Source organism: Pithys albifrons, chromosome 11 (assembly GCF_047495875.1).
Source record: "Pithys albifrons albifrons isolate INPA30051 chromosome 11, PitAlb_v1, whole genome shotgun sequence".
In the NCBI taxonomy this organism is placed as follows: domain Eukaryota; kingdom Metazoa; phylum Chordata; class Aves; order Passeriformes; family Thamnophilidae; genus Pithys; species Pithys albifrons.
The window spans coordinates 16,944,020-16,958,901 of NC_092468.1; the positions used below are offsets into that span (position 1 = coordinate 16,944,020).

Sequence of the window (14,882 nt, forward strand, 5' to 3'; positions counted from 1 at the left end):
GAGTGAGCCATGCCCGCAGGGACAAACCCACACCAGGTTTGAACCTGGCCCAGGTGAAGAGGAGGAAAGCCACAGGTGAGTCTGGGGGTCTCACCTTGGGTGTTTGGACAGTGAGGACTCAGTTTCCAGAGCTGGCTCCCAGCTTGGCTGCTCCACCCAGTGACGGGAAGTAAAGGGGACCAGGACGCACTGGACTCACAGGCTGAGCCACCAGCCACTGGACCCGACTTCTCCTGCACATGCAAAACTTCACACGTGGGGACAAACAAGGGCACTTGCAGATGTGCTGCCCTTTCCTGCTCCAGTGTGGCCCTGAGCTGTGACCTTCCACTGCAGGACTTCGGTGGGTACTGGGCTGCCAGCAAGTGCTGCAGGCAGGGTCCCGGGTGCTACAGCCAGGATGTATGGTGGGATGCTGCAGGCAGAGTCCCAAGTGCCGCAGGAGCAGGATGTTGGGATGCTGCGGGCAGGTCCCGAGTGCCGCAGGGGCAGGATGTATGTTGGGATGCTGCAGGGGCAGGATGCTGGGACGCCGCAGGGGCACAGCGCGCACGTCCCGCTGTCCAAGTCCCGCGTGTCCTGCGGATCGGGCACGTGCTGCCCCCTGGCGGCCGGTCCCCTCGCCCACCACGTGCCCGCGGCGGCTCCAAAATGGCCGATCCCGACGGGCGTCGGCAGCCTCGGGCAGGGACGGGGACACACAGATCCCGCAACCCTCCCGCCACAGCCACCGCCCCGCACTCCCGTTTAATATAAGCACAGGGAATCCTCGCTCCCGAATCCATGGAGCAGGTGCAGGGGCGCTGCAGGGCACTGAAGGGCCCAGAGCTGTACGTGCCAGGAGGGTGGCACAGTCATCAAATGGTCATTGGAACGTGGCTGGAATGCCACAGCCCAGGGCAAGCAGGACGTTTCCGCAGGGCACAGGCTGCGGGTCCCTGTGCCGGGCTAGGCACAGCTGCCCAGCCCTGCTTTTGGTACCCACCCACACCTTGGGGGAAACTCTGCACCCCAACAGCTCCTGCTGCAGGGCAGCAGCCACGTGCCTGGCTAGAGACACTGGCCAGTGACCACTGCCACTAAGCCCTGTCACCCCAAGGCTGGGGCAGCCCCAGGCACTCACCTCGAGCCAGCCTGAGGAACAGCAGGCCTGGATTTGATGACAACCAAGCAGGCACTTACACCTGACCTCCTGTTTCAATGTATTTGCTTCACACTTATGGACAAGTCCAGAGGAGACAATTTGGAATGAAATACAAGAGGAAATTGCCTGTAGGAGCGAGCAACTGAGCTGCAGGGCCTTATCAGATGATCTGCTTTACCAGTTTAAGTAAAAAGAGCAATTGGCTAGGAAGCACCATTCCAGCATCTTCAGTTAAAAAGATTAATAAAAAAAATGGTTGTGGGTCCAGAGCTTACCTCAGCAATCACACTGCTCTCCCCTCCTTCCTGCAAGCACTCTAACACAGCACACACACTGCAGGCAGCTGACATAGGTATGCTTGAGCAAAGCACGACAGAAGCTGCTGCTGTGACACTAATGACCACAACCCGAGAGGAAAGTTACAGACAGCCTGTTTCTCACAGCCTGGCTTCATTTAGTGGCACAGAAGTAACACAAACCAGTTTAGGTCCTTTAATCTGTCCACGACAGGGTGCTGCAGCACAAATGATAAAACATTCTGCATTTTTACAGCAAAAATGCTACTGAAGTTTATAGGAAAAAAAAATTTGTACATGGGTAAAACATTATAAATTCATGACAACTCACAGACAAGGGGTAAAAGTTCCCACACCTACCACTTTTTTTAAAAAAAGTTCGTTTGAACAGGCAAGCAGTCAAAATGGCTTGCTCTCGCTTCCTTGAAATGAAAATTAGTATCTTCCAAGTGGCTCACAGTACTGCTTTGCTTCTTGGAATGTCCTCCGAAGGCTCCGCCAAGAACAAAGGAGAATAAAAACCCCCGGAGTCCTTTCAGATAGTCTCGGAGAGCAGAACAAGGGAAAGGAAAAGGGAAGTTTATTCAAACTTTATCTTCTTTCCTTGTGGCTTGTGATCTCCACCTCCTCCTCTGCCTCCTCGGAAGCCACCTCTACCTAAAAAGAAAATTATTGCAAAAAAAAAAAGTTACAGGTGTAATATATATGGTGTATATACATATATGTATTATAGATACATACAGTATATATACCACTGCCCTTACAAAGCCAGCCTAGCACACGACAGAAAATAAATTCAAATCCAATGCTCTGTGGTAGCCCCTCATAATAAATAACCCCAAGAATGGCTTTGGGTCAATTTTTGAGCACACTACCTCAGGACAGCAGCATTTGCCTCCTCTTACCTCCAAATCCACCTCTGCCACCACCTCTGCCACCAAATCCACCTCTTCCTCCTCGGCCACCTCCTCTGCCACCACGACCACCAAATCCACCCCCACGCTGAAAGTCGCCCTTTGGCTTGGCAAAATCGAGGATCACTTTGTTTCCATCTATCTCTCCATCCTCCATGGCTTCTTTAGCTGCTTTGGCATCTTCTGCAGAGCTGAAGTCCACAAATCCAAACCTAGGAAAGTTTACAAGAATGACAGTCGGTCACACTCTGTGAGCTGCAGCACCACCCTCAGGTACTGACAGCAACCCCTTCAGAAACAAACGGGCACTTCTGCATCCCACGGGACATGTCAGTTGTAGGACAGCAGTGGCTAATCACAATTGATGGAGCCCCACTGTGAGTTTGCCAGTACTGAACAGTTAATATTCTTCTCGTGCGAATCCATCAGCTGCCACGGATTTGTTGGCAGGAAGGAGCTCATTGAGAAGAGGTGAGAACTGAGCACGTGCTGCCCTCCAAAGCAGTTTGTTCTCAGCTTCCACCCCATTTACTTGTTTCACACAATCACACACTTGAGCATGAGAAACACCCTGCACTGCACAGAGCAGTTTAAGTGAGGTGCTGTAGCATCTGAACCAATCCCAGCGGATGTTTAACCTACCCTTTAGATGATCCAGTGTCTCTGTCTGTGACTATTCTTGCACTTATAGAGCCTTCAAACGATTCTTTTAGTGTCTCCTCCGTGGTGTCCTCAGAAAGGCCTCTGACAAACAATGTTTTGCTTTGCTCTATGGAAAAGGAATAGATTCACACGTCATTCAACCTACTCAAGGCAAACTTTAGCTTATTACATCCAGCCTTGCACTACTGGCTCCCAAAACAGCTCCCAGGTATGAGGGGGTTGTTTGCAAGTAATAGCTCAGGCACTTCAAGTCCATGAAAACTTTTTCAGGACTGCAGTTAGAAACTGAAATCAAAGGATCTCCATCAGCCAACCCGATACTGTGAAAGTAAGTTCTCCTCACTCCCCCTTTTTAAAAATAGATGCCTGCATCTTATCAACAGCAACAACAACTAACTGTACAGACACTGCTGGATCAGCACTTGACTATCTAGAGGAATTTGACAACAGTTTCATCAGCATTTCAGATAATCAGTCATCATATCCAGCACACTCACTTACAATGCAGGTCTTTCACTCCACTGGCATGGGTTTTTTCCAAAGCAGCCCCAAGTCTGCCTGAATGGTTCCCTCCTGCCACTGCTGTCTCAAGATCAAACATGCAACACTTACGGCCGAATCCTCCTCGTGCATTCGCGTTCCCCTTCTGCCATGGTGGTGTACTGAATTCCAGTCTGATTGTTCTGCCTTCAATCTCTGTGTTGTTACAGGAATTCAATGCCTCTTTGGCATCCTCAGTTGTGGGAAATTCTACAAATGCATACCTATGTGGAAAGAAAGATTCCAGTCAGCCTGGGTGCAACAGGGAATACCTGGAGGTAAGTCATTCACAATGTCAGCCCAGGGCAGGGAGGAGGAAAGCACAACATACCCTTTAGGCCTGCCCTGGTTGTTCTGTGGCAGCTTGATGGAAGAAGCTTTCTTAAACAGTTCTTGCAGAGTCTCTTCTGTAGCAGCATACGAGAGGTTGTTGACAATTAGAGTCTTTGACTCCCCCCTCTCTCCACCACCACCTATGGGGAAAGTCAGTGCTGAAAGTTAAAAGTCTGGAGAAGGACAGTTCTCTTCCTCTTTTTACCAGACCCTGGCTAGAGGTGATAGTAGTTGTTGCCAAGCAAAGTCCAGCCCTGTTTTGGTCACCTAGATCTGTTGCCCTCTCCTTGTCTGAAACACTCAGTAGAGACATGAAATGCACAGGATGCAGAGCACAAGTCAGTTAAATGTCTCCTTCCTGATATTTTAGGGTTTTTTGCAGTGCTTGAAGTTGCCATACCCCCAGGAATTTAATTCTGTCATTTGTATGCATGTTATCAACCTGGCAAAGTACCTTTCTGATGTTCTTGCTGGCTCTTCTCACCAGTGAAGTCAATGATCACAGCACGACCTTCAATCTCTGTGCCCTGCTTCTCCTCCAGAGCTTTGTTTGCCTCAGCTTCTGTTTTAAATTCAATATAGGCCATCCTACAGCACAGAAAAGAATGTAAGCAAATGTCTCCTTCCAGGAATAACAAAGTTCATGAATGTGGGGGAAGAACATGAAGGAAAAACATTGCAAAAAGCAGCTTTTTCAGTACACCTAATGCAGCAGGTTTCTTATGGCCACTAAAGGACACACAAGCTTATCAAAGTATGCAAAGAATTAAAGGAACAACAAGCATCCAACAGTCCTCTCTCAGCTACGCACCCTCTGCTGCTTCCATCCTTGTTCATTACCATCCGGACTTCTACTGCGTTTTCAAACACCTCCCTGATCTCCTCCTCAGTTACACGGTAGGGAAGGTTCTTCAAGAACAGTGTTCTGGCATCCCTCTCTGCAAAGAGAGAAAAGTTGCTTTCAGGTTACCAGCTGAAAATCCCTTCTCGCCTACACTGCCACTCAGTGAGACTCAGTAAGTTATCCAGCAGAAAATAAACCACAGCAAGTATTCACATTTCCAGAAGCTGCAAAAGCAACTTTAACTGAAGTAAGTGATGCTGCCATTGCACTTCTTTTAAGGCCATCAAGTTCAGAAAACAGGTCCTAGAGCTTCAGAAAGAAACACATTTTCTCCTCAGCCTCTCCAGTGTATGATTTCTTGGGACCACATTAGCAGATATTCCACTCTGAACTTGCATTTCCATGTCAGTATTTAAGAAACTTTACTATGTAGAGCCCAAAGCAGGAAGATGTGCCAGGACAGCTTTAGAAAAGCAGCCATCAGTAACACCCAAGCGTGCTGCTCCAAGCCCCTGTTACAACAATGTTTCTGTGATGTGCACAGGTATTCAGAGTTGTGAGTCATACCTTTCTTATTTTCTTTTATACTTTCCTTGCTCTTTGCTTTTTCCAGTTTGATTTCCAAACCCATTAACTTCTTTCCATTCATTTGGAGAGCTTTATCCATATCTTCAGCAGATGAGAAGTCCACATAGCCAAACCGTCTGAAAGAACAGTAACTAATATCTCAGCTGATCTCTCTCTGGCAAAGACTGCAAACAGAAACCCAAACCCAAAAGTTTCCACTGGTCAAGTTTGACTGTTAATAAAGTAAATATTATCTGGCCCATCTAAGAGAACAGCTCTGCAGTGGCAGCTTGTCCTTTAGGGAGATTCTCTGTGACACAGCTGCAGAGCAGGCACAGTATTAAACCCACACCTGTACTGTGGCTCTTCCATACACTACCAAACAAAGCATCCCAGCATTTTGAAGGCCATCACCATGAACACACTTGCACCCCTCTAAACAAATTACTGCTAATTGGAGGAAATAAGCAGCAAAATTCTACTGATGAACTCACTTGGTAGAACCAATTCTGACGTCTAAAACTTCAATATTCTTCTTCCCAAAGAATTCTCTGATGCCAGTCTTCAGCTCATCAAACTCCTTGGTGGAGACCAAATTTGCCATAAAGAGGGAGAAAGTTGACGTAGGCCCTTTAAAATGAAAAGATAATAAAGGGGGATTTTTTAAGGCATTTCTTTCAACAACTGAGAGGCAGACTCCAAACAGCTTTAGCACATCAGTTTCTGCTTGAAAGTGACATCATGCTTCAGTATTAAGTCCCTTATGATCATCATTTGTGCTGGGAAACCCCACTCTGGCCATCCTGGCCCTTCAGTTATGCTCCTCATCCAGCAGTTCAATCTCAGTGCATCAAAAAAATATCTTTTGATGATTCCACACTACTTACCATCTGTTTTCTTTTTCTTGGTCTCTGGTGCACCTTTATTGGCCATTTCTTTCTTCCTCTTTCCAGGTGTTTCCTTGACAGGTTCTGTGACAGAGAACAAATAACAACACTGAAAAATACAGAACTTTTCCTACACAGAATCAAGAAAGGAACATTAATCTTTACACAAGTCATACACAAGACCTCATCACTCAGCAACTGCTCCTCAACCCAGAAGACCATCATAGGACAGAATTTTTTACTCAGCCATCCTTCCTTTTAATAGAGTTATGATCTCAAAAACATTTAAACTCACTTTCATCCTCACTCTCCTCCTCAGCATCCTCATCCTCCTCCTCTTCTTCATCATCCTCATCATCATCCTCCTCCTCTTCATCTTCCTCATCTTCAGAGTCTGCCTTGGCTTTCACTGGTGCAGCCTTGGCTGGAGTGGTTTTCTTCACTGGAACAGGGGCTGTGTCCATGGCTTCATCTTCAGACTCTGAAACAAGTTAGGCACAGTACTGCAGTCAGTTTGAGATTAAACCATCTTTTAGACTAAGACAAGAAAATTCTGTGATAAAAAATAGTGTTTCTCACACCTCTTCAAGTTTGTATGTTCTCAGGAAATAAGTTTAATAGTTAATGTTTATAAAAGCTGCCTCTCCCCCTCAGGTTTTAACTATATTGAAAAATAATACCTATTCACCAAGTGTAAGAAAAAGGTTTACTAATAGGGATAAATTGACACCCATTCAGCTAAAGCCAAATGGGCACACACCACATTGTTACCATTAATCCCAGGCACTCAGCAATAGGGCAAGGGGGCACAGGCTCAAACTCTGCCAGAGGAAATTTAAGCTGGAGATCAGAAAAAAATTCTTTCCAGAGAGAGTGCTCAGGCATTGGAATGGGCTGCCCAGAGAGGGGGTGGATTCCCCATCCCTGGAGGTTTTTAAACTGAGATTGGACGCGGCACTGAGTGCCATGATCTGGTAAAGGGACTGGAGTTGGACCAAGGGTTGGACGTGATGATCTCGGAGGTCTTTTCCAATCTAATTAATTGTATGATTCTACTCCTCTCCCTCAGTTTTCTGCAAGTGTTTATTCATTCAACATCTTCTTTTAGGAGTCAGACAAAGTTTTCCTAAATCCCACATACCATCATCATCTTCATCCTCCTCCTCATCATCATCTTCTTCATCATCATCCTCTTCAGATTCCTGCTTTGCTGGCACAACTGCAGGCTTTTTGGCAGGCACTGCTGCAGGCTTTTTGGCTGCAGGTTTCACAGGCATTGGTGGCTCCTCTTCCTCATCTGCACCAACAGTACAAGTGGTTACTAGTAAGGCTTGAAGCCTGAGTGCTACACATAAAAAGTACTTTTTCACCAGATTCTGACAAAGTTCATCAAAGGAGAGTCAGGAAACCAGGAGATGCTTCACAGGCTGGGTATAATGCAGCTGCAGTCCCAAGTTCTCCTCCAAATTTAACTAATTCCCCACCTCTCCCACAACATATACAAGAATGAATATATATTTCAAAAGCAACTTACCAGAATCTTCTTCCTCTTCATCATCATCCTCATCATCCTCCTCATCTTCTTCCTCACTCTCTTCCTTCTTGGCGTTCTTTCCATTTTTTGCTCCTTTGGTTAGGACAGGAGCCTTCTTAGGTGATGGAACAACAGCCTTTTTGGGCTGGGGAGTGGCCACAGCCTTCTTTGCAGGTGTAATTGCCTTTTTAGCAGGAGTAGCAACCTTCTTTGCAGGGGTAGCAGCCTTCTTGGCTGGGGTAACAGCCACCTTTTGTGGTTTCTTCTGAGGGACCATCTGAAAGACACATTAGTGTAAGACTTTTATGCTGGCCCTTTACAATTCAGTGTCAGACAAACACACAGTGACTGCAATCTAAAGCATTACCTTCTAACAGTTTCTGTTAAATTCCCTTAATTGCTCATCCTTTTGAATTAATAAAGTCCAAACCCACATTTTTTGTGCTTTTAACACACTAGTTATGTAATTAACACACCTTCAAATTCCCTGGTCCAAAACCAAGATCAGTAACAGAATTCAGCAGCTCCAAAGTTTTAGACTTTCACATTATTTGTATGTGATAAATCACTTATTGCTGATGCTATAGAAGTTTAATTAATCACCCACTTGCTCACCAGCTTTAGGACAGCTTTAAGACTCCTGCAGTCCTTACAAAGCTTGGAAGTATAGACTTTCTTAGTTTCCTGAGCCAGTTTTCCCCACATTGCTTTTGCTTTAGAGAATTCAGTTTATTCTTTAGCCACAGCTAAATGAATTGTTTATTAAAGTTGATTTTGTCACAGTGTAACCCACAACCTTCATGACACTTTTGTAACATGTGCATCCCTTTGACTTTTTTTATATTCATCACCTCTTCTCCGCTGCTTTCATCTAGGTCAGAGGACTCTTCTTCCTCGCTCTCCTCAAACTTTTTCGGAGGAGGAGCCATTTTTTTCTGCTTGATCTGGTTCTTCGGGGTCTGAAAGAGAGCGCGAGCAGCACATTTAGCTCCGCGCACACCTCGGCCGCTCGGCCCCGGCGGGACAATGTCCCAACCACGTGGCCTTCCCGCCGGTTCCGCGGCGCTCAAGGGGCCGCCCCGGTGCCGCGGGGGGTTCCGGGGGTCGCAGCCGCCGCTGTGCGGGGCCGTCCCGGGGGGCGCGGGGGCCGCTCGGCGCTCCCACGTGCTCGCTCTTCCCGCGCCCCACGTGGCCGCGCGGTGACGTAGCCCCGCCCGCCCGTCCCGCGCGCGCCCGCACGCGGTGCCCCCCCCCGGGGCCTCACACACACCCGGCCCGGACCCCCCGCACCTCCCGCCGCCCGCTCCGCTCCCTCCCGCGCCCCCGCCCGCCGCTCGGAGCGGAGCGGGCCGAGCGGAGCCTGAATCCGCTTCCTCCGGGCCCGCGGCCCCTCCCCTCGCCGCCATCTTCACGGCGAGGCAGAGCAGGCCCGCGCCCGCCGTGCGGCCCGAGCGCACAGCGGCGGGAAGGCGGCCCGGCTCCCTCCCCGCTCCTCCCGTCCGCCATCCCCGCCCGCCCCGGCGGCGGTTGCCCCGCTCCCCCCGCCCGGCGGCTGCGCCCCGCGGCGCGCCCTCACCTTGGCGATCTTCACCATGATGGCGGCGGTGGCGGGCGGCGCAGGGGCGGCGTCCGGGCTGCGCGGGGAGCGGGGGGGGCGCGTCCGGCGGCGCGGAGGGAGCGGGCCCGGAGCGTTGGGAGCGCTCGGATCGGCGGGACGCGACCCGGGCCGGGCACTGACACGAAAGAGCGAGCGCGCGCCCCTTCCGCCCCCTTGCCTAGCCCTGCGCCAGGCCCCGCCCCCGCCGCCCCCGCGCCGGCCAATCGCCGCGCGCGCCGCGCCGCCGGGCCAATCGCCGCCCCCGCCCCTCGAGCCGCTCCGCCAATCGGCGGCGCGCTGCCTTCGGCCAACGGGAGCGCGCGTTACAGCCGCGGGCCCGCGGGGCGCGCGGCGGGGGCGGGGCACGCGCATCCCGGCCGGGGGGGAGTCAGCGCCGTCCAATGGGAGGGAGGCTGCGCGGCGCCTGCGCGCTGATTGGGCGGTGGGGCCCGGTGGAGGGGGGGCGTGGCCGGGGCCGTGGGAGAGCACGTGGCGGGCCGGCCACGTGGTGCGGCGGGCGGGGGGCCCGGGGGTCCCCAACACTGCTGGGAGTCCCAGACTGCCGGGGACAGCCCGCTGGCGGCTCAGCACTCGGGAACGTTGGAACCCTGCCCGAGCACACTGGCGCCTGATTCTTTGGGGTTGGGGTCTCCCCCCACCCCACCCCTGGCACCCCCTCCGGACCCTCGGGAAGCACTGAGAGCCCTCCGGCAACTTGAAGAAGTGTCCACAGGCGCTGGTCAGTGTACAGCTGCTGAGGTTGCAGTTGGCACAGGAGCAGCCTGCACCTGGCACCCTCCTCTGCTCCCGGCATGGAGAAGGGCACAGAGCTAGAGAAAAAAATAAGCCTGTGCTTGTCCGATGAATGCTTTTGAATTCAGTCATTGAAAGAAGACACCAGCTTTTGCCCGGCGGCTGTAAAGTCAGGGTAGGAATGACCCCCAGTGCCCCAGTTTAACTTGTGTCCTGGCAAGGCTTAGTGCTACCTTGCCCCTGCCTGTGTTCCTTATGGACTGGAGTGTCCTCCTTTGCCGGGGCTTCCCCACTACCTTACCTCTCCTCCCACTTCAAACTGGGTGTCCATCCAGCTCCTGGGGGCTCCTGACTCCATCATGTGTGACTACCAGTTTGCCCTTCCCAGGTCTACTTGAAAGAAACCCCTGACTTGGGGAACACAAGATCCTAGTAAGCCCTAAGCAAAAAAAACCTGCAGATTATCAATGAATGCCGACCTGCAGGGCCCTGATAGTCTAGAGGGTACACCCTTGGGTTGTTCAGTGCCACCTGAAGGCAAGGAACACACTGGATGAGCCAATATACCTGGCTCCTAGGTTGTCTTAGTGCCTCTTTCTCCTCTGCTGGGCAAGGGGAGGCAGTTTCCAGGCAGGCAGAGCCATAGCTGGGGGCACCCGCTCACAGAGAGGTGATGGGATCAGTCAGCCTCTCCAGGAGTAAGGCAGCTTGTGGAGTGCCTGGCACCATCAGCCAGTATGAGAAGGGAGCAAGCTGGAATTGAGGGGAGACTGGCCATGTCCCAGCCCTGGTCATGTATGGGGACAGATGGGATCCCACCTCGGAAAACCCCTTGTGTAGGGCAGCTGGACTTGGAATATGAAATAGCTGTGTCTGGATCATGTCCCACTGCATGTTGCAGGAGCTGTCCCCACATGCCCTGGGGAAGCAGGGACACAGACCCAGCATGGCCTGAGGGGATGCAGAGTGATGGAGGGGGATGGAGAGACCTGGAAGGCATTTTCAACTGTCTGAAGCAAGAGCCGATTGCACTTTCCCTTACCATCCATGTGGTACAACAAATCCCTGTACTGTGATTGCCAGTACAGCTCTGCTGCCAGTGCTGGGGCTGGCCTTGGTTCCTGTCCCTACTGTGGGAGGGGTGGTTTGCCATGAGAAAGGGACTGTTGCTCCAGCCAGGGGCAGTTTGGGCTGCCAGGACACTGCTTGTGTCCAATAGCACTGCCAGTGGTGGAATCGGTGGAGGGTTGGGCTGGCAGCTTGGCCAGTCTGGTTGCCAGCCCTGGCAGGGGACATCTCATATGGCCTGTGCTCCATCTCTTTTCCCAGCAGCGTTGTCCTTGGCACTGCCACCTCTGAGGCTGCAGCAGGACCTGAGGAGCACAGCACTCCTGTGCAGAGGAGTGGGAACCAAGGCTGCCTATGTTAATTCACACACCATCAACCAGGTTTGGATATGGCCCAACCCTGCCAGCTGCTGTTGTGGCTATAAAGGGCCCAGGATGCTGCAGGGAGGAAGGTAGCCAGGGCATTGCAGATTCCAGCTGTTCCCTGTATCCCTGTGGTCAGGACCTCTGGGCAGCCCTAGCAATGGGCAGGAGGATGCTGGAGTGCAGCAAGGCCAGCCTTTTTTTTGAGGACACACCACATTGCAAGGCTGGCCCAGTGGCACAGCACAGCCCTTCTGCTCTGCAGGCACTGCCAGAAATTTCAGGGCCAAGGGAGGTCTGTGGAGAATGAAGGGCAATTTGGCCAAAAGAGCAGGTTTAACAGCTCTATTTGTGCAGTAAATAACTTTAGGTATATTTAGGTATATTTATATGGCTGTCTCTTGTTGCAGCATGTCTGTCTGCAGCTTGGGAGCATTGATCTAATTCCACAGTTAAAGGGAATTTAGCTGGTTTAAAGGAAACCCAGGAGGGATTTGCCATGGATTTGCAGTTTCTGGCACAGCAGATTCATCCCCTGTGCTTCTCCCCAGCCTGGCAGCGCTGGGGATACCTTGCCTGGCTGTCGCTGCCCAGGGCTGGAGGGGAGCTGGGCTGGGAGGCACAAGCAGCTCCCCAAAAGGCAGGAAAAATGGGTGACCAGCCTGGGGGCGATCCCTATAGGAACCACAGGTGAGGGGAGTGAGTGTCCCCAAACATCCCACTCAACCAGTACCTGATCGCGGCTGCGTGTTTCCACTAGATGGTGACAAAAGGCTGCAGTGCCTGTCCCGAGTGGGAGCCCGCGGGGTTACCCGGCCCCCTAAACAGCCTCCGTGCGTGCAGCTCGGAGGGATATCCTGCCCTGCCGATTTCTTCGCTCACAGGAGGTCTCGGGATGCGGAGAAAGGTCTGAGATGTGCCCTGCTGTTTGATACCCACCGGGTATAAATGGCAGCAAGTGCAATCGGGAGAGAAGTTTTACTTGTGGCTGATGAAAGCACCACTCCCAGAAAACTGGCGGGGATCTATCTCCATGCAAACACCCCGCAGGTGCTCAGAGAGTAGGGAAATGATCTGGAGAAGTCACTGAACGTGTCCTCGAGTTCCCCATCCCCAGCCTTGCTGCCCTGGTATCAGAGCTCACCTGCTGTGAGGTCTGAGCAGTAGGCAAGTGTGGGTAAAACATGGCAAAGGTGATAGAAAAAGAAACACAGAAAAAGCAAATTTACCCATCCCAAGTCTAGGTGCTGCTTAAAACCTCTTGAACATCCCTATGTCCCACTGGTAAAACTTCCCCTGTCACCAGTGCCCACCTCACCCCATCGTGCTGCTCCCATGCCAGCAGGTACCACAGATGATGGATGGTAACTCAGCAGGGCCAGGCACTCAGGGCTTGTCCTCTCTCTTCCCAACTGCACAGCTCACTTCAAATACCTGTTAGGTGGAGAAAACTATCCTCAGGCCCTGATTAATGCAGGTCATCAAATGAGATGTGGCTGTGTGGTACTCTAATTAAATCTTTCCTTCATTATCCCCCTGTCTGTGCCAAGAGGAGAGCCCTCAAGCATGATGAGTATGAAATGGTCGCAGGGCTTGCTGTGACAAATGGCCTTTAATTTGAGTGGCCACAGACCGGCACACATCCTGTGCCTTGAAATGGGCAGCTCGGGACACGTTTGGCTGCAGGAATGACAGTGCCTGGCAGAGTATGGAATTTCTTCTCTGGGGACCATCCTTTCTTGATGGTGGGGTGCAGAAGGGATGGATGGGCCCTTGGAGCCAGATGTACCAATTGTTACTCTGGCACATGCTGGGTGATAACCCAGCACATCCCTGTGCCATTTTCTGAGGTTCATGAACAAGAAAACGCTCTGGTGACTCACACAGGGAGTTTTGTACGTGCAGCATTTAGTGGTCTTTTCTGGTACCCTGCAGAGAAAAAGGGCTTTTCTATTTCCAAAAGGAGCCAACTCCCCTAAAATATCCCTTCTGGCAGTCTGGATCCTATCCCTAATACCCCTTCCCTGGAGCTGGTGGTAGGATCTTGCTGTCTGCCTGTGAGCTCTCATCAAGCCCAAGCTGCCACTCGGAGCCCCCAAGCCAGGCAGGACTCCCCTCTGGTTCTGCTCAGCAGGAGGAACAAGTGCAGACCTGGAAAAAAGGCTGTGAGGGAGAGAAGTGTGACTGAAACAAAGAGGATTTGCAGTAGGTATGAGATAAACAGAAGAAAGCAAGCTAGGGAGATGTAGAGCAATTCAGGTGGTGAGAGGAGAGCTTGGAAGCACCCTTCTGTCTTCATCAGAGTGGAGAAAGGTGGAGTGGAAAAAGTCAGTAAGACTGGAATAGGCCAGTGGTTTGAGGCAACACATGCAAATGACTTTCTAACCCAGGGAAAGTCAATCTGGAGAGAAGCTACAGGTGATCCCAGTTTAGCAATCCCAGGCCAGCAGCCAGTGCACATCACAGTCCCATGCAACTGCACATTTCCCTGCACTGCCCACAGTGCTTGGGAAGGCTTTCCAGGACCTTTGTGCAGACAGCCCAGAGGGGGAAGCTCCTCTTGGCACAGGCATTTCTGTGCATTCTCTTCATCTCTTAGAGCTGGGGCAATAGGAAACAGGATCCAGACAAGCACTGGGTCCCCAGGGATGACTGTCAAGACTTTCAAGGAAAACATCTGCACACTGCTCGTGGTTCAGCATATTTGCCCCTTGGCACAGTCCCACAGAGCAGTGACCTGGGGCTTTGCCTCAGCTCGTCACATTTTACCTGCTGGAAGCTCCCTCTGCTCCCAGGTCTGTGTTGGGCTATTTCCATTCCACAGCAGCTCCCAGGCATGGGGCCAGCAGAAGGCAGACACTCTGCCTGGAACAAACCCAGACCAGGGGAATTTTTTTTCTTTTTTTCCTTCTCAATCGAAAAAATATTGAATCTTTGTTGAATCCAAACTGGAAAAGCAGGAGTCTCTCTCTCCCCTCCCCTTATTTTTGTGTTTGTTTCTGAGTGAGTGGGTGACCTCATCCCTGCCTTGTGAGCCACATGGGCCCATCAGTCAGCAAAGGCAGTAGGCAGCTTGGCATGGCTAACCCAGGGCTTCCTTACCTCTATAGAACCAGAACAGAGCCAAATGCCACCAGGGAGAGCAGAGCCACACGCACACGTCCCTAGTGTAACATGTCCTGGCCTCTGCCAGGGAGCAAGAGCCAAAACTGCCCTTGAAAACAGGCATCAGTGCCAGCAGAAAGCATGCCAGGTGGCTTCTTTAGCTTAATGGAAAATGTATCATTCCCCCTTGGAGCTGCTGTGCTGTGTTCTCCCAGCTCAAGTTGCCCACTGAGCCCCATCTGTGTGGTTTGCAAAGCTCCTTCCTCAACTTGCCG

General features: G+C 51.5%; 1 protein-coding gene and 3 non-coding genes across 4 annotated transcripts; all 4 read right to left on the reverse strand.

The window, feature by feature from the left end:
• Positions 1 to 1,622: 1,622 nt before the first annotated feature.
• NCL (nucleolin) lies at positions 1,623 to 9,514 on the reverse strand. Its single transcript, XM_071566437.1, has 15 exons — positions 9,299 to 9,514; positions 8,574 to 8,681; positions 7,723 to 7,999; positions 7,330 to 7,485; positions 6,484 to 6,669; positions 6,189 to 6,272; positions 5,796 to 5,931; positions 5,302 to 5,438; positions 4,702 to 4,828; positions 4,345 to 4,478; positions 3,889 to 4,030; positions 3,630 to 3,781; positions 2,997 to 3,123; positions 2,346 to 2,566; positions 1,623 to 2,097 (listed from the first exon to the last, which is right to left on the reverse strand). Exons 1-15 carry the CDS (start codon positions 9,314 to 9,316, stop codon positions 2,021 to 2,023), a joined length of 2,082 nt encoding a protein of 693 aa, XP_071422538.1. The 5' UTR covers positions 9,317 to 9,514; the 3' UTR covers positions 1,623 to 2,020.
• LOC139677245 (small nucleolar RNA SNORA75) lies at positions 2,687 to 2,825 on the reverse strand. The gene has a single exon (XR_011698803.1). It is a non-coding gene; the product is annotated as a small nucleolar RNA SNORA75 (small nucleolar RNA).
• Positions 3,428 to 3,504, reverse strand: LOC139677248 (small nucleolar RNA SNORD20). The gene has a single exon (XR_011698806.1). It is a non-coding gene; the product is annotated as a small nucleolar RNA SNORD20 (small nucleolar RNA).
• LOC139677247 (small nucleolar RNA SNORD82) lies at positions 6,013 to 6,082 on the reverse strand. The gene has a single exon (XR_011698805.1). It is a non-coding gene; the product is annotated as a small nucleolar RNA SNORD82 (small nucleolar RNA).
• Positions 9,515 to 14,882: the final 5,368 nt, after the last annotated feature.